This window comes from Cryptomeria japonica, chromosome 2 (assembly GCF_030272615.1).
Source record: "Cryptomeria japonica chromosome 2, Sugi_1.0, whole genome shotgun sequence".
NCBI classification, from domain to species: domain Eukaryota; kingdom Viridiplantae; phylum Streptophyta; class Pinopsida; order Cupressales; family Cupressaceae; genus Cryptomeria; species Cryptomeria japonica.
The window spans coordinates 572575589-572601724 of record NC_081406.1 but is presented as its reverse complement, the minus strand read 5'-3'; the positions used below and the strand labels follow the sequence as shown (position 1 = coordinate 572601724).

At 35.5% G+C, this 26136-nt stretch overlaps 1 protein-coding gene across 1 annotated transcript; it reads left to right on the top strand.

The window, feature by feature from the left end:
- Positions 1 to 2338: 2338 nt before the first annotated feature.
- On the top strand, positions 2339 to 19775 carry LOC131050809 (V-type proton ATPase subunit D). The gene is made up of 2 exons (XM_057985091.2): positions 2339 to 3326; positions 19322 to 19775. Exon 1 carries the CDS (start codon positions 2534 to 2536, stop codon positions 3320 to 3322), a length of 789 nt encoding a protein of 262 aa, XP_057841074.2. The 5' UTR covers positions 2339 to 2533; the 3' UTR covers positions 3323 to 3326; positions 19322 to 19775.
- Positions 19776 to 26136: the final 6361 nt, after the last annotated feature.

Here is a 26136-nt window from a genome sequence, read left to right as displayed (position 1 = left end):
GGGGTTCATTTTGGTGTTTATTGCATATTTGGATTGATTAAAATATTATTTTATTTCTCACTTAAAAGTTCAAGTTTATAATGTTGAATTAGAGTTCAGTTTTTTAATACTTGTATTATTTTCTCATTTTGGAGCTATAAAACCCTACATTTTAGAATTTGGATTGGTGATTGTGGGAGATGTTTTGATTTGAATTATAAGGGTAGAGGCTCATTGGATTCGTGTTGTTGAATTCTTCAAGCTTTCCAAAAATTTCACCTTCTCTTGGTGTGTATAGCTTGCATTCTTAATTTGAAATTTTAATCAAGTTTGAGGTAGGAATTCAATTTTCTCTCGTCTTTCAATTTTAATGTTTCCCATTTGTTTTAAATAAATTGTTGAGTGAATTATAACATACTTTCAATTTAAAAATTTCCATTTTATTGATTGCACAAATTGTTGGATTCAAATTTGAAAACATGGGTTTATTTGGGGAGATGCTATCAATTTTTTCTTGGATTGGGTGAAAGGCATTTTGAGTGCATTTGTGAGATGCTTTGGTGAATTTTATTTTGAAACATGATGTTAGGCACATTTCCTCAAATGGGTTCTTTTAGATTTTTTATTTGAGCTCTTTTATTTTATTTGAGTTTTTAGAGGTCCATCAATGTTGAGCCACACAGTTGATGCTTAAAGTTGCACTTTTGCAAAACTACTTACAAACCTACATTTGATATCTAAACCTGCACTTTTGATACCCAAATCTACACTTTTGTCACCTACACTTGCTTTTTTGATAACTAATGTTGCGCTTTTGATCAGCAATAATGCGAACTTTTGATCACCAGTATTTTATATTTGATTCTTATGTTCTCCCCTTTTCTTGCTTAGATTTGGATGACCTTCATGATTGGTTCTTTTTGTTCAAATTTTGTATTTGACGAAAGACGAATTTTTATGGTTTTTATATGATATTATTGTATGAAATAATGATCTTATGTGTGCAAATTTCATTGTAGGATCAAATTGGATTAGTTCTCTTGGTATTGTATCCAATTGAGTATGCCTTGCTTATGTATGGAAATGGTATTTTGTTATTGGTAGCAAATGTGAAAGTGAAAGTTCCATTGGGCAATAGTTCCTTGAAATAGAATTAGAAACATGTGAAAATGATAAGTGAATTGTGGCGTTGTGTTTATTTTGATTCTTCATTTGATTGAATGGGATGAGCCTAGGACTAGGTCTTATAGTGGGTTTAGGAAGTGGCTCCCATTTGTGTCCCTATCCTGTAAGCGGTACACTTGGCAACCACATTTGGAGAGTTTTGTAATCCAGTGATAAGATAATAATAAACTAGGGTTAAAACACTTAATAAGATAACTTGTGCCTTGAACATTCCTTCAACACTAGTATGAGGCCAAGGGTGCATTGAGAAGGCATGCTTGCACATGTGGGCATTAGTTCTTAGCCGAAGTGGTTTTCCCGCACATGTAGCATTGAGACTTGCATGATCGCCATTCTCATCGATATGGGATAATGCTATGTTATGTGTGGTGCATCCTCATGAGCACACATGATGACACTACTTACACCAGTACTCTAGTATAAGGTCTTGATAGTTTGAGTATACCCTATGGATTTATTGTTGCTTGAGCTTTTGGTTATCTCATGGTGATTTATGTCGTAAGGAAAATTTGGTGTTTTTCTTGATGGTGCCTCCTTATCCTTATTATTATTGATTGAGGATGCTTTCCCTCTTGGTTGTTGCTTATTGTTGGTTAGGTACCTTATCATATTTGAATGTTGCTCTATTATGTGAGTATTGTATTGTTGGTGTTTCCAATCTTGATATTACATTGTGGTTCTTGCTTTGGATTGAGTTGCTTATGTTGAATGTGTACTCCTTGTAGAGTGTGGCATTTGTGTAAGCCTATTACTCCCTCTTTATGATTTGTATGAATATTGGGCAATGTGACTATCTCCATGAGCATAGTGGGGTGGACCTAAGGACTCTACACAACCTATACATACGAGTCTCTTATTTCTTTAGAATAACGAACCATAACATTAACAAAACTTGATCGATTTGTTTCTTTAGAATAACGAACCATAACATTAACAAAACTTGATCGATTTGTTTCTTTAGAATAACTAACCATAACATTAACAAAACTTGATCGATTTATTTCTTTAGATTAACGAACCATAACATTAACAAAAACTTAATCGATTTTTAATTTTACCTATAAAACAAATTTTTTCAATTGCAAAAAAAAAAAAAGATGATGATGATGATACGACACATCACAATAATAGATGGCAATGTCTAATAAGAAACAACTTGATTATTACACGTGCACGCTCAGTTGCAAGAAACACAATTTGGTCTTAAATAACAACAAAACCAGAAACAAAGATTTTTCGTGCAATTAGTTCTAGATCTGAGCGCAGAGTCAGCGAAAGGATTCGAACTAGACACGTCAGGGCACCAGAATTTTACTGGTTCCTACAACTATAAGGGATTCGAACTCTGGTCGAACAGAAGCGGTGAAATATGTCTGGGCAGGGGCAGCGGCTGAACGTGGTGCCGACGGTAACGATGCTGGGTGTGATGAAAGCCCGGCTGGTAGGCGCTACGCGAGGGCACACTCTGCTCAAGAAGAAAAGTGATGCCCTTACCGTCCAGTTCCGTCAAATCTTGAAGCGCATCGTTTCAGCGAAAGAAACCATGGGCGAAACCATGAAAGCCTCTGCCTTTGCCCTAACCGAAGCCAAATACGCGGCAGGGGAAAACATCAAGCATGTCGTCCTGGAAAACGTGGAGTCCGCAACCGTCAAGGTCCGTGCCCGTCAAGAAAATGTCGCGGGTGTTAAATTGCCCAAATTCGAGTATTTTACAGAGGAAGGAGCGACGAAGAATGACTTGACGGGCTTGGCTCGTGGAGGGCAGCAGATCCAGTCCTGCCGATCTGCTTATATCAAGGCTATTGAGGTTCTCGTGGAATTGGCTTCACTTCAGACTTCGTTTTTGACGCTGGACGAGGCCATCAAGGCGACCAATCGGAGGGTTAATGCGCTGGAGAATGTGGTGAAGCCGAGGCTGGAGAATACTATTAATTATATAAAGGGAGAGCTCGATGAGCTGGAGAGGGAGGACTTCTTTAGGCTGAAGAAGATTCAGGGGTATAAGAAGAGGGAGCTTGAGCGGCAGATGGAAAGTGCCAAGTCCTTTGCGGAGGATCAGCAGGCTGAGAATTTTGCGCTGCAGAAGGGGGTTTCCATGCGGAAGGCACATGATATGCTATCCATGGGGACTGAGAAAGACGAGGATATCATTTTCTGAAATGGTAATTTTCCAATAATGTTATTTGCTAAATTCTTCTTCTGCGGTGTGGTGCCCTTTAGCTTAGATGCCATGTCCAACAGGCATTCCTTCTATCAAATTCTTTCAGCACATATCTTCTAGACCAACAAAACCGAGAATAATAATCTTTTTCTAAACTTGTAACTGCCATTATTTTATCTCCTGTTGTGTACACTGGACTGCGTTGGCCAAATATTGATTGGATTTATTGTAGGTTTAATGATTATATAAATCTGTTTGTGTTTTTCCTTTTAAGTTTTATTTTTGCAAGCTCAAAAGTTTTTTCAGCTGAGATCTTTTTTTGCGGAAATATAATTTCTTTAAGATATATTTTGCTTCCTTTTGTTCTGAACTGATAATGATGTTTTCAAAAATGAAATTATCCATGTTTTAGAATTTAAGCTTAGGGGTGAAATGAAAATCATTCAACTATTGCGAGCATCTTTATCTAATTTTCTACCAAGCTCATTGGCATCACAAGTGTTTATTCAATCCCATTTTGGTTATCCTAAGGGAGAAGCTTAATTTTAATTTGCAAGTGTGAAATCATATGTAATCTGCTGTGGACAAACATAAGAAGATCTGATATATTTTTGATCCCCAAGTTGATTCCTCTTCTTAGTATGGATCGTGTCATGTATGTCTCGTTTATTTTATCCTTAAGTATTTAATGTTCCGCTTTTTGGGATATACCTGATTTTTGCCCAAAAAAAAGGAGCAATTTCAAAAATGCAATTTATTTACAAGGAATATTCTTAAATAAATTACACAATCTCTATAAAACTTAGAGAAATTTGTAATTAATTAACATCAAATATAATGATCATAGATAACCCTGTAGAATACAAAATATCCTAAATGTATTTGGATCCATTTCATGGTTATTCCCAACAGCCAACCATATTATGAAATTCGATGGGTAAGCATAATAGGGTACCGAGAGCCTGTCCTCCTCAATCAAGCCCACGGTCATGGAATGAGCTTCCGATTCAGTAAGCCCCTTGGCCCTAATTATTGGCACATCCATCTTGGGGTTGGTGTACCTAATGAGGGAACCAGTACTGCTGCATCTGCTTATCATATGTTTTTACATTGATTCCAAATGTGATTGCTTGTTGGAAATCAAATAGATAAATTACTAATATATATCTTGAAGAATTGACATTTTAATTTAATAAATAAATTGAAGCTTTTAACAGTTATAAATAAATGAACAATAACTACATTCATGCTGAATACCAATCACTTTATAAATATTATAGTCTGCTGTATCTCACTGTATTATAATCAGAATCAGATTTCTTGTTTTATTTTCTGTTTTTCATTCCATTTCTTGATGCCTTCACCGATAATCCCTTCTCCTTTTTTTATCCCTTATGGTGGGATGAATAGTTACAACTTTTTTAATTGTCACATTCCTTTCAAAGGATGCAACTTTCATAAACTAAAAAATATTTTTCTATGATACACAAAAACAAGTTAAATTGAAAAGCATCCATGAAGAGATAATATTAATAAAAATTATAATATACCTTGCAGATGAGAGACTTAATTATAAATTATAATTATTGTCAATACAATTAAAAACTACTACAAACACTATTACTAGCTCAAATTAATATAGCTGAAACCTAAGCTATGAAAATAAAGTTAGGTGTTTTGTTTAAAGGTATATAGAATCTCGAAAATTGTATCAGACAAGAGATGCTCCCTACAGAGGTTCTAGGTGTCCCAAGTCACAAGATCTCTTAACTGTCGTTTACAGATCTTCCATTTTGCCTTTTATCAACAAGGTCCTTCAATTGCCACTTGGAGAGATAATTGCTGGCACGAGCAAAAAAACAACCTCCAGATGCTCTATTAACTCTGATAGCTCAAGAGGGTGTCATTTGAGTTCCCTTGATCCTAGTTAATTTATAATGTGCTTTTGTATTTTTATTGGTTTACGTAAAATAGCAAGTTAGTTGGATGAGGATCCATGAATCTAATAAAATGTAATTAATAAATACCAAATAGCGCCTAGTTATGATAGTTTTAGTGAGTTTATGCTAAAATCCATTAGAAGGGGGTTGTAGGAATCTTCATATATTTCTATAGCCTCCTAAATCTAATAGGTTTTACCAGCATGTTAACCCAAATACATGCACCAGCAGAATAAACACAAATATGCAACTAAAAATGATGAACTCTCACACTCATTAAAAGAATAAACACAAATAGGCTTTACTAGCATGCTCTGTACCAGGATGGTGAGTTTTTGAGAACCTAAAAGGCGAATTGATGATCTAAAGATGATAATAATTTATATCAAAAATAATTTATAGAATAATTTGTACACATGATTTCAAGTAAATGAAATGACAAACTCATGATTTCAATTAAATGAAATGACAAACCCATGATGCATCTGGAAGGGATAAAGAAGGAAAAAAAAAATTAAAAGAATATAGTCATGTTTGACATTTCAAGAAAAACAGTTACCTTTTCTAATGCAGCTCCCTCCAACTTTGTGGCATCATTTAAACGTGAATCAAAAGATGTTGCAGTTTCAATTGCCTCAATGGCTGCCCTAGTTGTAAAGTTAGTTATTCTCCAAACACCCTTTGCAATTCCTTCTTCAGATATAAGAGAAAATGTTTACTTCTCGTGTATTTGACAAGTGTGTCCCTAAGAATTCCAAGATGTCAGATTTAATTTTTGAAGAGTCAATTCCAAGTCTAAGACCCAAATTCAAATTTTACAGTGATGCCTACAATTACAAAATTCTGTCAAAAACGATGCTCACTATGGGTTATCTGGATTCTGGATCTTCTAGAAGACCCTCAACACATCTTCCAATGAAAACAATTCAAACAGGATCACAATAAACCTGTCACAGACACATACCATGATCACATTGCAACTGAAAACTTCAGAAAGTAGAGCAATTTAGTAAAATAACACTAGTTTTTATGACTTATCCAAACAGAACAATTTCTATGAGTTCAACCCTTGTTTATGAAGGTTCCTTACTTCTCCATACGCAGCTCGAAGACCCATAATGCATTTTACCTGCATCAGGCTAGCTTCTTTTGCATATACATCTAACTCACCTTGAATCTGCTAATTTACAATTGCCTCTATTTGCTTCAAAGCATTGGCACTAGCTGGTTCACCTGCATGGAAAAAATGTAAAACCCTAGTCGCCAACTGTTCATTTCAACCATTCTGATCTGCAGGTATATGACATGCTCATTTACAGAAGTAAATGATGACTAAACCTTAAGAGTGATATTTTTCATTCCTATCTTTCTCATCAAAACGGTGTTTCCAGAGTTCTTCACTGCTGGAAAAAATATCAATTTTCTACTACACATCTCATTTAGTTCCAGAAAATAATTCTGGATCCAATTGCATAGTTCTTTATCAATGTTAGTGGTTTCATGCTAATAACCATAACTTTAAAATGACTTGAATTGATGGCTTTTAAATTTTCTGGAAATCAATATAACAAATTAATCAAAGGATAAGAATCAATGACAAAAATAATCTAGGTGAAATTCTAAAAACAAAAATACGAAATTTCAAAGGGACAAGATTTTAGTAAGGGATTTTGCCAAAAAAACGCTTCAACGAATTGGGACTGGATCTAGCACTAAGAAAACACCATAAATGATTACAGATAGATGAATTTTTATATGCAGTCAATTCCATGGCACAAAGTTTATAAAAAAATTAAACTTCACGGATTCTCTTCAATCAAAATTGTCTGACCTGAAGCTCAACATTCTCGCAATGCAAAGGCTCTTTGATTCAATAAAAATGGCATAATTCTTCTGTAGAAACCTTTCTCTGTAAATCTCGTATAATGTATGTTTACTCTTGCAAATTACCGAACTGCTTATTTTATTACCAATGTTGCTCATTCTACATGCCCTCCAGTCTGTCGCAATAGCTGTCTAACTGCATGATTTCAATCATTCAGTGATTGCCAGCACTGCAAATCTTGTTTTGTTAGACCTGTTTTTGAAGATAGTGCGTTTTCCTGTAAGCTCTATTTTTTCAGCGCTCTGTTTGGGAGTAGTGCGTTATATAGTCTTGATTTTGCCATTTCCTTCTGGACACCCAATGACAGGCAGACAAAACAAATATTATAGTCTGCTGTATCTCACTGTATTATAATCAGAATCAGATTTTCTTGTTCTATTTTCTGTTTTTCATTCCATTTCTTGATGCCTTCACCGATAATCCCTTCTCCTTTTTTAATCCCTTATGGTGGGATGAATAGTTACAACTTTTTTAATTGTCACATTCCTTTCAAAGGATGCAACTTTCATAAACTAAGGGCTGCATTTCAAACCACCCTTATTGAGAACCATTGATAATTAGTTTTGATTAATATTGGATCATTGCTGTTGGCATATAATTTAATTTTTTATTATTATTTATTATTTATTTTTATTTTTGATCGGTGAACGCTTTTGACTGGAGCTATGAACCAGTGGGGTCACATTGGGGGACCCCATCCCGTGGTGATACTTCTTGCTGTTGCAGAGGCATTAACACCTCTTTGATTTGCCTCTTACTGATTTCTATATATTTTTTTTGTTCTTAATGCTCTTCTCCTTATCTCTTCCATCCTTATCTCTCCGTTCTCCTTATCACTCTCCTCTCCCCTTTATTCTCCTTTGCTGGGTTTCTCCTCCTTAGCTCTCCTATTTCTTTTTTACTTCTCCCCATCCTATCTCTTCAAGAAACTCCTTATATCTCCTTGGTCTCCTTATCTCTCCTGTCCATGACCTCCCTTGTATCCCTTGATCATTGACCCTGATCTCTCCCTTCTATTCTCCTCAGCTACCTCTGGCAGCATCTCTCCTCTCCTCCACATCAGCTGGCAATGACAAGGCTGACAGACACATCCCCCAGTGTGTGGCGGCAGGTCCAATGCAATCACAGGCTGTGGTAACCATGGGCTGCGGTACAATGTGGTAATCATGGGCTGCGTAAGTTACTCCCTTGCCAGTGTGAACATCTCCATTGAGCGGGCACATAGCCTTCCTTTGACTGCCCTTCATCTTGCGGGGTTTCGAACCCAACAGGGCTCGCAACATCCGTTGTGCTGCAGGGACATCCCCAATTTAATGTTTTTTTATTATTATGATTATATTTTGGTGTTTAGAGAAATCGCTGGAGGCAGAAGAATAACCCACAACATCCTATATTTCAGATTTATTTTTATGTTTGATCATTGTCATCTTAGTCTATTAGTGGCCCTTCATATAATCACTGTTTTATCCAATCAGGTCTAGTGGGCTGCAATTTGACTGAGATAAAGGCTGTGATCTAATTGTTATACAAGCTGCAATCTATCTTAGCCAGGGCATGACAGTCCGACCTTCCCAAGATTGCTTGTCCTCAAGCAATGATGGTTTTAATCCCGCTAACCAAATCTTTTGCAATGTGAGGGTCCCAAAACCAACCCTTGGAGGTTTGTAATCCTTAGATCTTCCTTGCGATGTAATTAGCTTCTATTGTACAACTCTGTTATTACCTCAAGTTGCACATTTGAAATAGGATATATTTTTGTCAATAACTCTCAACAACATAATCAAGGGTTGGAAATTGGCAAGGTTCGAAATTTAGAATTAGTTTTCTCTCATCCTCTTATATGTAAAGGACTGATTTGGTCAACCCAACATTTGCACAAGATCATGGATATCTTTTTGCATTAAAGCAAGGGCGAGCTTATCACATATTTAGATGAGGATTAGAAGCATGACATACATCTATGGTCACAAGTGTTCTTTGCTGGAAAGGTTTAGAGATGGTTTCAGGTATGGTCTTCTTTGTTTCACGACCTTGCCGTATTTGTAGTAAGAACTATGTTGAGTTTGTGATTTGTTTGCTTGTATGCTCATTTTATTGAGTTGAAATCCCAAATGGCAACTTGACTGAAACTTCTTATTAAGTTAAAAAAACCCGAAGTTCATCACCTAGTTATATCATTATGCAAACTAAATTTTATTTGCTCGTGGGATAAGTCTGAGCCATTGATTTTGCATTTGTATTTTCTTTCAGGGGGTTCTATGAATAGGTTTTCCCTTCATCTGCCAGAGGAACTTTAGGAGTGAGATTTCAAGTTGACATATTGCATATTTTACTGTTGAGATCAGTCCTTATTGACTGGATAAATTGTTTCTAGATCTTGAGGATATTAGGGTGTAGCATATAACACTTGGACATGTCAGTTTGTAATTGGGATATCGGATGCAAATTTTGGGGGCATTACAAAGTTGCATTTGAGTATACCCTATGTTATTAGTTTGGCGATGGATTTGGTTACTTTGTTTTATTTGGCTTACAAGCATATATGATTTATGGATTCACAAGATCCAAGTGATTTGAGTCCAGAAGTCTGTATGATTGTTCTTGACAGTTCCAAAAAGCTCACGTTTCTTAGAGTTTGTGGTTGTTGTGATCTTTCATGATTCAGAAACATGGTGTTTCCTACATTTGGGCATTTGGTTATTGGTGATAATCATGACTATATAGAACAAATGAAGTCATTCATTTCAGTAGTGTAAAGAGTTAATGTCTACTGATTAACAATACATACCTTCAGCAGAATGGCTGACTGCAACTTGGAAAAAATTGTAGTGATTAAACCATTGCAGAGTTCATGGGATTCTTTATGTTGGTATACTTTCATGATATAGTAAAGTTTGATACTCATTGTTAGATGATTGGAGTGTATCTATCTTTTCTAATGTTTTGCTATGATGGGATCATTGAACTTCATGTTGGTATCTGGGACTTGACCGAATTACCATCTGACTTAGAGACTGAGATGTTTTGCTATGAAGAAGAGGTCCAGATTGCATTAGGAACCTTGTGGGTAATGCCCAATATTTTCGCTATAGTAGATGCTCATTGCATGATGCTTTATATGACAACAAATTCTATAAGCTTGCCAAGCTATCTATTTGAACCTTAGGATTTTTCAAGTTCTAACTTCTTATGTGCAACTTATCTAGCCCAAAATGCTAATGGCTGAGTTCTTGATTGAATTTTCACTATTAATACTACCTTTTTGCTATATCCGAGTTAGAATGCAAAACTTCTTACATATCTGACTGTGTTGAAGACTATGTGTAACCTATATATCTTTTGACAATGGTTGTAGAACTAGTTGGTTGTTACTCTTGATTATGACATAATATACACGGTCTTCTAACTAGGCAACAGATTGACAAACAATGTAACTGGCTGCTTGAATTAAGATGTAATGCCATCACAGTCTAGTAACTAACCAGTTAGCCCAAGCCACATTGCTTGTATGACCTCAGTAAGCAGTTATTGATACGAACCATAGTGCTGAATACTATTGTTGAGACAGGTCTTTTATTGCGAAGTGCCAGTATGCTTGAACATGATTTTTCCTAGGGTTACATTGCATTCTGTGTAATGTCCTTCATGGTAATACAGAGAAGTGCTTTACCATTTATATAACAATAGCATGGGTCCTTGATTAGTTGGAAAAATACTTTTTTATCAAACTCTTTAGAGCAAGCATCAAAGATGACAATGACTTATCAATGGTTAGTTGATGAGTAGATCATTTTTGATTGAACTGTATTGACACCAATGATCAAGAGAGCAGAGTCAACATCTTGGGAGACAGCTCTGCACAGTAGTCTAAAGGTCAGTAGATTGGAGAATGACCATATTTGAAAATGTGTTACCTATATTTATGGTTGCATCAGAATTAGGAATGCAATTGCTTGAGTGGCTAATTGATGGCCATGCTTTGAGCAGTCTCATAATAATTTACTTTATTTCTGCTAGAGTATTTGTTTTTTTAGTGTGAACATATGCTGTTCATGCTAGACATGAGTAAGGCTTACAACAAGTTTATGCTTGCAGTTGATATACCATACTCATCCCTGTCCTGGAAGCATCATGGAAGGTTCAGATATCTTAATTATAGGCTTTTGTAAAACACCACGAGATATCAACCTAAAGGTGCATATCAACTTTATTGATAAGATCAGGTTTCATGGAAGCATTCGAAAGCTCTTTGTCATGCCCCCGAACTTTCGGTCCTATAACTAATAATTCCTTGAAGGGGCCAATCAGAATAAAAAGAGATTATAATAATAAATAGCAGATCGCTACCTTAAATCCATTATAAGTACTAAGAAAGCAAGAAAGAATCTGATTGGCAATCTGTTTGGATGAATAATGTTAAATATCCTTAAGCAGTGATTATTATCAATCATAAATAAGCAGAGATCCATGCCTATAACATTGAGCAATTGTAAAGAGCAACAAGCCTTATTTATGCCACGTTAAAACAAGTCAGTGTGCAAGAATAGGTTTGCATTAGCAGCACTAAAAGTAACAGGCAGTGATTATAATGAAGAGGCATGAATTAATCAAAGTCGATTAAGAATAAAGAAGCTTGTGTTTAGGTTTATTCAAAAGGGGTATGACTCTTGAGTAAAGGCATCTGTCTTAAATGGGACGTCTCCCTTCATAAGGAACATGAAGATATAAATTGAAGGAGAAAGAAAGGAGATAGATAGGGATGGGAAATAGGAGGAGGAAATGGAACGAGGTTAGATATTCATATATATATATATATATACAGAAAATTGTCACAGTTTTTTCTGTTATGGAAGCAAAAAAGTTAATCATCACACGATACTCTTTCCCTTTTTCGGACAAGAGGTATCCATATATGAAATCGGTGATTTATTAAGATGGATATCTTAAATAAACCAACGCATAAGATGGTTGTCCTCAACATAAGCAGCAGCAATTTCTATTAGAAGAGGCAGCAGACATTCTAGAAAAGATGCCACTTTTGGAAGGGGGGATCATGACAAAGATATGATTCTTCATCCCCTCGTGGGGGATATATAAGGAAGATCCTCATTTCAAGGAAGGCATCGAAGCAGATCAGATTTGATATCAATAATCTGCATTCAGAATACAACAGTCTTGTGATCTAATAGGTGTTGTGGTGTGCAATGTGATGATATTGTTTTAACATATAATCTCTTATGTATTTTTGATATAGTTAATAATCCATTTATTTTCCTACAAACAATCATGTAGGGGTTAGTAAGGAAACACGATTGGGAGGGCAGAGATGGGTTCACCATCTAAGTAGGCCACCCTATGTTAGATGGACAAGAGTTCCTGCCACTTGTGGACCAAGGGTTGTTATATCATGCCCTTTGGCTTAGTTGCGGCGAATGGTTTAGGCACCCTATCGTGCTCTCGTCTCCAATCCCTACAATGGTTGATTAAATCCAAGTATGTGATGTTATTTAGCTTAATTGCTTATTTACTTTAAAAGTTCAATTGCTATCATATGATTTAATTATAGAATACTATTTGTAAACAAATTATGCTGTGTAATTTTTACTTTGGTCTAAAATCAGGTATACCCCAATTTAGGGACATACACTTTTATAGAGTCTAGATTGATTTGGCATTTTCATAATTGTTAAGCATGGAGTAAACATGCTGAAAACACATTAAGCATGGATCAAACACATAAATATAGGTAAGGCACAAAGTGTACAATAAATACACGTAAGGCACGAAGTGTACAATAAATACACATAAGACACAAAACATAAATACATGTAAGGCATGAAGCATACACATAAATACATGCAAGGCATGAATTATACACATAAATACACACAAGGCATGAATTATACACATAAATACACGTGAGGCATGAAGTATACACATAAATACACGTAAGGCATGAAGCATACACATAAATACATGTAAGACACGAGGCATATATGTGAAAGGCACACACATATTGAGGCACAATGTTGGCCTACTTGATTTTAATTTTTTTTGATTTACTTAAGAAGAGTGTTGGTAAATAGATTTGTCACTGTGATTGTTTTTTTAAAATTGACCTTGTTTGTTTAAAGAGCAGTGACAACTGCACCAACAGTTGGAGAGGTTGCAATCAAATTGCAATTTTTCTGTACGTTTGAGAGGGGCAGGTCCCTTGTATGATGGGGGTTTTGGTATTTTCATGTACTTTTAACCTCAAAGTACATAAAGGAGAAACCATAAAACTAAAGAGATATAAAAGACGGAAACCCAAACGATAGACATACGAACATCAACTGAGATTTCCCAATCGGTAACAAATTACAAGGGGAGTTTATAACATAATATGTTTAGCCATGAGATGATGATGAAAGAATAATTACAGATTTCGACATACGAAGAGATAGGCTACTCCAACACATTCAGACTGGGATACCAAAGGTTGCTTGTGTATCATTACATCAAATTGACAGACAAGAAATTGGTAACAATAACACACGAATACATTTAGAACACACGAACTTAGATGCATTCTCTGCATTATCCTTTTGAAAATATACAAGTCCAAAATCCTTTCTACATATATTATGAACATAAAAAGTTCTTTGAAGTGTCTCTGAAAATTTCTCCAGAGTTTCTCCTCTGTAAAAGTCCCCTTTTGCAATACAAAAGACTTGTATAATAGGCTTTTAGAAGGCAACAATCTTGTATCTACCGAGTGTAACTACCTAGCGTAACCACTTAGAATAACTACCTAAGTGATCACTTCTAATAACTACCTTTTAGAAGTAAGTTAGGATTTATCTAACTTAACAGAAATTAAGCCCAAAATCTAACTTGTAGTTACAATGGTGACATAAGTCACTTTTACAAAAAGGGTAACATGAAACCTTTACATTTTGAGAAAGAGATCAAATAATTGATCTTGATGAATTGGGCACTGAGTCTTCTCTTGATCCACAAGTTACCAGTTTAGATTGATATCTAACAACAACAACCTAGTCTTCAGGAGAAGAATAAAGAGGCTTGTATAAGGCATGATCATTCTTGTGTACTTATCTTCATTGACATCTCACATACCTTATTAATTGTCTTTGTACGAATATCTGTCACTCCAAAATATGGTGCATGTTGCTCACGCCTTTTTAAAATCTCCTGTACGCCTCTTTAAAATCTCCCTGACATGAAACGAGAAAAATCAGCAGCTTTGCGCATACATATGACCATGCTTGATACTTGCTGAAGAAATTCCTGATACTCAGTAATTTTTAAACTTGTCCTCTTTATTGCATAGCAAGAATTTGATATTTCATTGGTCTCAGAGGAATCACTTTTATGTGATAATTTGTGTATCATCTTGACAAATGGATTTTAGAAGGAATTGTCACTCCCTTTGAAGTATTTACGACCTTTTTAGCTTTTTCACTAAGTCCACATTGTTTCAAAAGTTTTAAATGTGGATCTTATGAATGTTGGTCTTGCTTAAAGTTCCAAAAGCTCTATTCTCATTTTCGTCCCCACAAGAATTTATGAAGTGAACTATCTTTATTGATGTTACCATACTTTGTTGTACCTTTTGGACATGATATGCATGAATGTCCTTGATTCAATATGCCATTCAAATTTGTATAGAGGAGCATGCTCAACTCTTGGGCTTCTCCTTACATAATATCTCAATAACGTCCCATGACATAACTATTTGTTATCTGATAGGAATATACTGAAGAAAGTGTAGGGTCCTGAAAATCTTCGGTTAAGAATGTAGTTCCTGCCTGAAGAAGTGCCTGTCTAGTATTCCTAGTGGTTACCCCGAAACTGCCAATCCTACTCCAGCAGCAGGTTTCAAACTTGAAGTAGAATCCTCAATAGCAAATGCCCTTTTGGCTGGAATTTTGAAAAGTACTAGGGCCTTCAAATGTGGATCTGAGAATGCCTTCACCTGTTCACATTCACTCCCAATAATCACAAGCTGTGATGATGTCCATAACCTGAAGCTTTCTCTTCAAGTGGGCTGGGAGACAATCACAGAGTTTGAATTTAGCTTTACGCCTGACAATTGCATTTTCTTGAAAGTTGATAAAGTCTTTTCAACATATCTATTTTCTTTATACCTACAATGACAACATTCCATAAAAGCTGTCTTTTGAGGCATTGTGTCAAACGGTTCACATGCCTAGTGTTTGCTTCTATATTCTTTATAAATTTCTGACAAAATTCTCCCTTCTGCCATGCTTTGATTAATGTTCATTTCACATTCAAAGCTTCCAATTTGTGCAGGAATCGAGTATTCTTGCAGAGGTTGAAGAGTTTGGCACTACCCTGCCAATGCATTTGTTTGAAATTCTTTTCAACAACCAGATTTTGTGCATATCTGTAGTCATGTCATGAGAAGCCATTTTCTTCGAAGAATTCTATCAAAGATTTAACGTCCTTTGTCTATGCATCAACATCTTCCGTGCGTGCTGGCCAGAACTTTTTCAACCATAATATCTGGCAAAAGCCTTTCAACCGATATGCTCTGATGAATATCTAACCTGTTCTTAAACTCCCCTTTCTGCACGTGTAGGGAAGACACAAGCAAAGATTGTAGAATTTGGTTTTACTCCTGCCAATTGGATTTGTTTGAAAGTTTCTAAAACCTTTCCAACAAATTCATTTTCTTCAGATCTTGTGATCATTGCATCTTTGTGAGACGAAATCTCTTTTGAATATTATGTCAAACATTCATGTGCTTTGTCTATTTTGGTGCCATCCTCATTCAAGGGCCCTCTATATTGGTATGGTTGTAATCGAATATGCGATCATTGTGTTCCACAGTATAACATCTTTGAAGCAAACTGTTATACAATTCTATAACTCTGTCTACGCTTCTCATTATGGCATAACCCATTTGTATTTTTGAGGTATTCTGCCAAACAATCCAGGTTCATAGTCTATGAATCCATATTTTGCATGCATGTCTAACTTGGTATTTGAATAATAAGGTTTAGGTTGTCCTCAAGAGCCACCACAGCATAAGGTCGACCATGCAATTATGTGATTGAAGAATGCATGGCATGCATCCATTTGCTGAAACACAAGCAAAACTTACAATGTTAGGATGTGTTTAAGTTGCTTCATTTAAGATTTGAGAGCTTCCTTGCAAAATCCATTTTGTGCACATTCTGCAACCATTTCATTTCATTCCTTGAGCTGGCAACTCTTTGAGGCTTTCTGTCAAAAGTTCACGTGCCTTGTTCACTAATGGATGTTTATACATTATTTCAAAGCTTCCATTTTTGCGGAGACTGAGGAATCATTGTTTGAAAAGTGCACAGAATTTGATGTTATATCTGCCAATTAGATCTATTGTGTGCATTTGCTTGAGAGTTACAAAAGCCTTTTCATTGTTTTCAACAAATATATCCTATGCAATAATCATTGCATTCCATGGACGACATCTTCTTTGACGCAGTCTATCAAACAATTCACTGGTGAAAAGCATGTTCACATAGTCATATCAGGCATCAATAAAAGTATGTTCACACAGCTGTTTAGATAATTGCATTTGTATTTGCCTCCAAAATTCTAAAGCCATTTCAACATGTCTATTTTGTGCATATCTTGCAATTATGTCTCCCATGAGATGACCTGTGAGTTCACATGTTTTGATTATGCCTCTATATTATGCATGCAAGTCTGCAAGATTATGCAGCCACAATCTTTGATAAAATTTTGCATTTTTGTGAGGTGATATCTCTCTAAGGCTTTTTAGAAAACAGTTCACATACCGCGTCTATGCTTCTGCATTTCACATGCATTAACTTCAAAAAGTTTAAAGTCTCTTCAACGAAACCATTTATCTGCATATGGTTTAGAGGCATATCATCAACCAGTTTGTCGACACTTCTCCATTATGCATGCATATTGAATTGATTGTTGGTTATCAATAGGTAGTTATAATAACTACCTCTCTTTTGGCACGGAACTCCCTTTGTCGGCATATTATGCAAGGTGGCCAACTTAAGATTATTGTTTAAGTTGCCAATGAAGATACAAAACGCGATACAACTTTGCCCTCGGTAAGTTGTGTTTCTTAGACAAAACACTGATTTACATAAATTACCTTGTGGGTGTTTTGTCAACTTAGACGAAATTCCCGATGGCCCAATGGATTCTTGCTTTGCTTCGGTGCTGAGAGCTTAATCAACTTGTGAATAGAAGTTGTCAACTAGTGTAGTTATGCTGATAGGCCGCCACTTTTTATTATTTGTATTTAATCAAGTTTTCTTAACTTGCAGACCTCCAACTACAATGCAACCTGAAATCTGCAATCATGGTATTCATGAGACCACATTTCTTTGAAGGACTATTTAAACATTTCTCATGTCGTGGATGCTATCAAACCTTACGTATGTGTGTATCAGCATCATGGGAACCATAGATTTGAACAAATTTCTTTATAATTTATGCTTGGATACTCTTCTGTCAATTCATAGCTCGTTTTGGCATGGCACACAATTTTCCCATCTTTGTATTGATGACAAAGCATAGGTTGATAGACAATGTATAAGCACCAAAAATCTGCTTTATTCTCTTTGGATTAAAATTTATGAATAGTCTCTTTACTTCTACAAATGGAAGGACGATGATAGTCCTTTAATCAACTTTATATTCTGCATTATATAATTAATTAAGTTCTCATCGAGCATGTCTTTGCATTCACCTCCATCTTGTCATTATTGAGAATTTTGAAAGCTTCGAGCCACTTACTTTCAATCTCATAAGTTGAGAGTTGTTGTGAGCATAAAACTTGCCACATTGGACAAGATTTTGTCTGAAAATACCCACACAAATGCATTTTGCATCTTTCCTCGTAGATTTTTGGAGGTAATGGTTCCTGTGATTTTGCTCTAGCTGCAAAATTGCTTTTTAAGGTCTTTGATTGTTACAAATTTTTATTTCTCTTTGAAATTGCAAGAGGCTTTACATTTGTGGATGAGCGGAGGGGAGGCCTTTCAAACAAAGAACTATCCAAAATGGGATTTTAAATGCCAAAATTTTAAAATGTTCCAAGTTTAAAAACAGGGCTAACAAATAGTTAACCCTAATTGAATGGCGGTTAAAGAAGGTTTATCCCGCAGGCTGGCAGGATTAATGCTCTGTACAAATTGTAATGTCCCCTTTTTGGGATATACCTGATTTTTGCCCAAAAAATAGCAATTCCAACAATACAAATTATTTACAAGGAAAATTCTTAAATAAATTACACAATTGCTATAAAACTTAGAGAAAATTGCTAATAATTAACATCAAATATTATGATCATAGATAATACCTATAGAATACAAAATATCCTAAATGCATTTGGATCCATTTTATAGTTATTCCCGGCAGTCAATTAGGAAATTTGATGGGAGGTTCAAATGGGTTTGAAAAGATCAAATTGTGTGGTTTTTTGTTCGTTTTTGAGTGAGTTGATGATTTACACATCTCTGCTGTTTCTGGCAAGTTTGTGTTGGAATCTTGAGCAATCACAGAGACTCATCAATAGGTTTGTGCAGAGTCACCTTTGAGTTTCTTGGCCCTCAAAAAGACTCGTGATTTGCAACAGTGCTCTGTGAGTTGTGTAACTATGATGCTAAACATGCCATTTGTGGAGCGTTTATGTAGTACTTTGCAAGCACCTTTCTCCCTTTCAAAAAGAGAAGCTATGGTTGCTCTTGATTGATTGCACGTTTTTTGAATCAACCTCCTTTGAGCTGATGCAAAGCAATCACCAGTTTTTCTGAATTCAGAATTTTTATGCCTCTTGTTTAGCATGTAGGTTTAATCCATAGTCTAACTTGCAAGGATTGACTAGGCAAACTAGTCAAATGATATTTGACTTATTTTTGTCTCCTATGAAGTGGCCAAATGTTGAATATGGCAATTATCAAAAATTACCAGTCTTATACAAATCTTACATTTAATTTTTTCTAGAAGATTGAGCTTGCAACTTAGTTGTGAAGTTCATTTTTTAGCATTTGACAAATTAAAGTGGAAATTAGTAATCTATATTGCATGAAAAATTGATCTTCATGGGAAATTGTGATTTATGAGTGGATTTTTCTGTGTACTAATGTATCATTTCTTGGTGGCATTTTAAAACAGATAATGTGCTCTTTGGGTTCAAATTTCAGATACACATCAGCTAGTCCGTGGGCAATTATGTAGATGTTTGTATTTAAAGGCTGTTAAGGCTGTGTAAAAGGATGCAGAGCACTTGAAGCAGGATTAATGGAAAGCATTTGGTAGATTTAGTATGACAGTTCATTATGTAATGGTTTCGAGGCTCTGAAAAGGAAGACTACAGGTCACTGGATAATGAGCTGTATATGCAGGCAAGAGCTATATATGCGGGCAAGAGCATGATGTCTGGAGAGTGACTGACAGATTTCATACGTCATTCTTCAGCATGAGAATTATTCTTTTTGTTTGTTTTTTAACTTAGTGTTAGGTAGTCTTATGCTATCTTTTTGCTCTTTGCCTTTCTGAATTATCTAACAGGGAAGACTGGAGATTGTTGATTTTGCATTTAGAAATAAAATGCTATCCCTTTCATTTTTGTTTTGCTCATTTAGTTAATAGAACACTGTTGTGTTGTCTTTGCATTCAGAAATGAAAATGTTGTCCATGTTTTTGTCCTTATGTTTTGTTTTTAAAGTTGGGATATAATTTATATAGAATTTACAAGAATTCCAATGACACAAGGGTCACGAAGACAAGTAACTCCTAATTAGCTGTACACATTATTGTAGCAACTGTGATGAAAAAAAAAGACACTGTGACGACATTGCCTAAAACTCTGCCCTTTGTACTGACAATCACAAAAAACTGGTTCAAGTCCCAGGTGATAAAAACTTGGTACTGATTGTCTTCGGACATGTAGTGTCGTGGTTAAAACACTTCGTTGGTGAAGCGGCCACCAAGGTTCAAACCTCTGCTGGGCCATTGTGCTTGCAGGCCTCGTGCCTTTGCTGAGCCATTGTGCTCGCAGGTTTGAACAAGTGAAGTGTGGGGATGAGGTCCCCCGGTTGTGGCCTCATCGGCTCATAGCTCCGGGTCAAAAGCGTTTCACGTGGAGCTGGAGGGTGTGTCATGCCAGCGTCGCCGGTCACGTTAAAAAGTTTACCAGGCATTTTAAAAAACAAAACAAAACTTGGTACTGATTTTATACATTTATCAATTAGGAACCTTCGTAGGGTCATGCGATTTACTCTAGCCATGCGACTGACGGGGTATCTGTGTGAACATTAGGTCGTGGTCGCTCCGGCTTGTTATCTATCATGTTTATTGGTAAATGCCTCTCAAATGGATGTTTGGTTCTCCACGTCTGATGTTTATGGAAACCAATATTTGTTACTTCTGTATTGTAGAAAATGAATTTCAATTTTTGTTTTGACTGCATTTTTTATTTTGGAATATTTCTTGCATTAAAGGGGATGATTCTAGAATGCTGTTTCTCTGACTGTTGTTTTATTATACACTGACAAAATGAAAAAGAGAGTTTTTTATATTCCACAGGTTGATCCCAAGTATATTGACTTTGTAAAATTAGCCATTGCAAGTTCATTTGATGTATTAACAGATTTTGTAAGCACGTGCATGTTAATCATGCCTTCTTTGCTAGCTTTTGAAGAACGACTCTCATCACTAGGACAATACTCGGTATTTTTTTGAGAAGGGTAACAAGACTGGGTCATAATATATAGGAGAAGAGATGGAATCTGATAAGGCTTCCTTGTTCTAATTTGAACATGGGATGGTTGACTAGAGACTATTGTGTTAATTTAGGGTATTCTATATTAACATGTTGACAGGAGCTAGTAAGATGCTACCGTTGTCATCTCGAGGGAACTAACTAATCAATTAATGATGACATGTTACAAATTTTTTTAGAGATGATATTATAAAATTCTGTATTTGGTAGAAAATATTATTTTTTAGAATAGCCTTTTAGTTCAGTTTACTTTTTCAAAATATTACATGATTTGAGTAGAAGTTTGTCAAGATTGAATATATCTCGACATGTTTTATCTAATACGCTAAATTGGTGTTAATTGATTGGAACTATTGCTTTAATCAATAATCACTAGTGAGAATTTGCTTCTCTCAAGAATAGATCTTTGTTAAGATTAAATTTATCTTGAATTCGTTAGCTAAGATATTAGTTTGTTTTATGATTAAAGTAATTTGGTTTTGAAGGGACTATTAACCCTGTACTTTAGATAGATCAATACAGCATGCAAAACAATTTTTAAGATAGGAGGAAAAACACAATTGTATCCTAGTTGGTAGCAAGAACCAACAAAACTGATGAAGGGGCAAATCAGATAACACATACACATGAAAATGCAAATTCTCTATTGAAAAGATTATTGTTTACATGACAGATACATGAAATGAAAAAGGGTGATATCCTCAATAGGTTGCAATGCATTACTTCTTTCCCTTGGTTTCTAGAACCATATGCTACCCTACGTCTTCAAATTTGCTTCTCTGTTTTGTCTTCGTTATTCATGATTTACCACCTTCCCCTCCTCACTCCACTACCTCAAAATGCTATCAAAATATGTCATAAATCACCTTGGACATCACCAAGCCAATTTTGAAATTTGTTTATCTAAAAAAGGGCTCAACTTTGGGAGCCATAATTATTGATTTGGTTGCCCAATTGAGCTATTTTTTTTAAATGTAGTGCTCTGCTTGCTTGAAATTTGGTTTATCCATTTTCCTTGATTTTCTGGGGCCCCAAAACATTGTTTGAAGCCTCAAAACCTAGTTTTAAAGTTTGTTTCAATAATTTTAGAAGCTACAATATTTAATATCTTTCCGCACAGACCTGATTTTGGCTCGAAACTCATCCACAATGTGCAAAATTCAATCTTAGAGCTTTGGAAAAGAATTCAATTCCGCATGTGTTCATATGTAAACTTACTAATAATAGAGGCCTTATTAAATTTAGTTCTTTTGAAAATTTGAAAGTTCTAAACAAAATTTTCAGGACTTTTTAACGCAATTAAGTTTCATGGGCATTTGCCAAACCAAACAAAAATCAAAATAAAACATTTTCTTGGATGATGCAAGATTGCTTACACCTTGAACACCCCTGCATCACAATTGGAACCAAGTTGTTAAGCATAAAAAGATCCTAGGTATCCAACTTAAACCAAGCTGGAACCTACCCTATTTTTCACAACTTACACTTCGGTGTGTGATTGAGAGAGAGAGAGAGAGTTTTGGGAAGAGCTTACTTTTGCTTGTAAACAATTTCGAGGACATGTAAGTCTTCACTTTCGATCACACCGTCCACAAACCATTGCAGGGTAGGATTGTGAACAAGGGGTCAAATTTTATCTCATGACAAAGAGTGGGTAAGAACCCCGAAACTAGTTATGGTTGTGTAGGACTATTGGTGATTTGACTCCAAAGCATCAAATTTCATTCCGTTAGCCATTAGCAACCTAGCTACCTGGAGAATCCATAGTCAAAGGAACATAATCTTGTAGGGTCTTGATGCCATTTTAAACCTTAAAAGACAAACCAACACCATTAGGAGCACCTAGGTCAGACAAACCAGTGCTATTTCCATGTTTAGCATAAATTAGGAGTGAAAAAAACAGTTGGAGTTGTAGATGGTGCAAAATCCTTGTAAGTAGAGTCCACAACTAGGGGAGAACTGTCAAACCAACACTACCACCATCGATCACAGTAGTGGCACTTGGATGTATTGCAAAAATATTTGAACTAGGCACTAGAGTTTTCAGGAATGAAGGGAGAGAGAGAATGATACCATATTTGTTATCAATGTCCTCCTGATTTACTTTTGCTAAATTTAGAATGGGTTGTAAAATGGAAGTTTGTTGGTGCTACTAGTTTATTGTTGGTAATAGATTGGAGTTATTGTTTTTGATCAGTAATCACTTGAGACATTAATTCAATCTCGAGACTAATAATTTTAAAAAAAAAACTGTTGGAAAACAGTTTATTGCTGTGAAAATTAACTGACGTACCCAATGAGCAGCAACAAGTTGCACCAACAAATGGAGAAATCGCTATGAGATTTTCCTCATATGATGTAATTTTGGACTTTTTGAGTGCTTTTAACTGGAAAGCACAAAAAGGCAAACAAGGGAAAACATAAAATAAAAGAAAAGAAATCAAACTACGGACATAAGAACTCACCACAGATTTCTGAAACAGAAAGAGAAAGGATAACCACAGAAGCTGCACAATAATACCAAAGAGCAAGGAAATAAGCCTGTAAAAGACTAATTAAATGTAAGAATATTCAGCCTTCATAAAGAGATATTGACATACGAACAAGAAATCTTTATTTGAATTCAAGAAGGGGCTTACAGACTGCCCTTCCCCTCTACAAAGCTCAATGCTTGTGGACAGCCAAAAAGGCAAACAAGGGAAAACATAAAATAAAAGAAATCTACCTACGGACATAAGAACTCAGCAGAGATTTCTGAAACAGAATGAGAAAGAAAGGATAACCACAAAATCAGAAAATAAGACCAAAGAGCAAGGAAATAAGCCTGTAAAAGACTTAATTAAATGTAAGAATAATCAGCCTTCATAAAGAGATATTGACATACGAACAATAAATCTTTATTTGAATTCAAGAAGGGGCTTACAGACTGCCCTTCCCCTCTACAAAGCTCAATGCTTGTGGACAGCCAAAAAGGTCCACCGTAGACCAATGGCATCAAAACATAACAAGAATTGTATGAGAAAATTGCAAGTTTAACATAAGAAAAACCTACATTGCCAAAGACAAACACTGGGCACACAGACTCGATGCACCCCTGATTTCAATTTTGAAAGAAGAGCTCTCAGACGCTTTCTACTCTTGTCCCAACTGTGTCAATACCCAAAAGTCCTCTCTTTTCATTTTTGATTACATATTAATAGAATATCTTTGAAATCAGTTACCAAAGAAACCTCTTTTCTTATCCGTCATTATATCTTGAGATTTAAATTGTCTTTAAATTAAAGACTCTTCAAATTTCTTTCAACCCACGATGCTCGACAGCTGGGACATCTTGTTGTTTTCATCACTCTTTTTGTAGACATTCTATGACATCTGTAGAGTTCATAAAACCAAAACGTGTTCGCACCTTCTTTCTTGTGATCATTGGTATAAACTCATTTTTGAACTCTTTTGCCTTCAAAATTTTAGAAAAAGTTTTGATTCTTTTCCTTCTTTCAATCATTGATCTTTAAATCCATGAGAAATTTCTACACATTTAGGGATATCATACTTAGAAAATTTGCAATACATTGTGTTTGCCCAATTTAATCCTCTGTCCAAAGGTTCTTCATTTGGTCTAACAGAGTCAGATTCTTTCTGCCCCTCAAATTTGGTCTCTTTTGAGGAAAACTTCTGTTCTTCTGATATCCCCTTGTCAGATGACATTTGTTTTCCTTTAACACAAGTATTTAATATTCTGCATGCCATTGATGTGGTAAGCTTTATTCGTAAAATATCAACTCTGTTATCCATGTTTTCATTTAAATGCATGTTATTATGTTCAAAAGAAGAGTGATGTCTATCATCTTTGTTGACATCAAATAACTGTAAACATTCTATTAAGGTTTTATTTTTGAAACCCCGTTTAACATCTGAACCAGGTTTAAACAATTCTGATGTAGCAGTTGGGTTTCAATCTTATTATGAAGGCATTGTTGTGCTAATCATAAAGTCTATTCATCCTTGTGCTGTTTTAGTTCTGAAAACTTGTGCGGTCGAAGATGTTTTATTATTCATGTTCTCATTGTCAAACTTAGGAATTTTAATTTCTGCATCATAGGAACCAGAAAAGTCAGAGCCTATATTTCTATCTAGAGCCATAGCTTAAGTTTTAATTGTTCCCTGGCCTAACAATCTGGGCTGTTTAGTGCAAGCAATCGGTTATTGACCTTCATTCATATATTGCTCTGAATTCACTTCCTGGAGAGAGTATGAATCCCATTCTTGATCTGATCTCTGGAACTCTGTGGATCATTTCAAATATTCAAAATGCAATTGTTCATGCTTTATAAAACTGCTTGAGATTTGGCAATGTTGCCCCCAAAGCCAGGTGATCAAAGATCAGAGAATATCCTATTCCAAGAACCCTTCCTCCAGAAGCTCCATGGTGCGAGACAAGTGTGCCTCCATACCATGTCAAGAATGCCCATATAGCGAAATTGACATCATAGCCAGGCCCTTTGCTAGGCCCTGTTCAATTCATGACTGCACTGTTTCTTCTAGTGCATATGAGAACTTGGCCATGCCTTCATGGTAGTGACAGATTTTGAGATGGCTTTATTTAGAGCAGTGAGTATCCGGTCACACCTACACATGGTAGATATCAACATTCAATTCTTTAGAAGGCACATAATCTTTTCAGGTTAAGCATTGCATTCCATTGCTTATTGTGTAGAAGTGTTTGTTCAAATGATTGATGATTGACAAAGGAGATATGATCTTAAATAAGTAAATTACAACAAAGTTTCTAAAATAGAAATGAACGATGAAAGGAAACTACCTAAACATCTAAATCTAAGATGACCATTATAGAAACATTACAATATTTTAATACCCTCCCTTAATAGTCATCGTTCTAACTACTACACTACAGAAGATATTCTGCGGGTCTTTTAATCACAAACACAAAGAAGGCTGCTCTTTCTCTTCGGAACACTTCGCCACTGTGGAGACCCTCCTAGGATCTGCATAATGTTAATGACCAGGAGTTCCTGCCCAGTGCTGTGAAGGTGGTTGTGGATTGGTTTTGTTCAATTTAAAAGTTTATGAAAAAATAATACGAATGAGAATTCAAATAATCTATTCAAGAGACTTAAACATAAAATTACACCCAGAGAAAATACACCCAGAGAAAGCTTCAGCAGGTAAGAAAATTCTACAAGGTTGA

Excerpts from the sequence above, each read along its gene's own strand:
- LOC131050809 (XM_057985091.2), top strand. The coding sequence starts at position 2,534 with ATGTCTGGGCAGGGGCAGCGGCTGAACGTGGTGCCGACGGTAACGATG.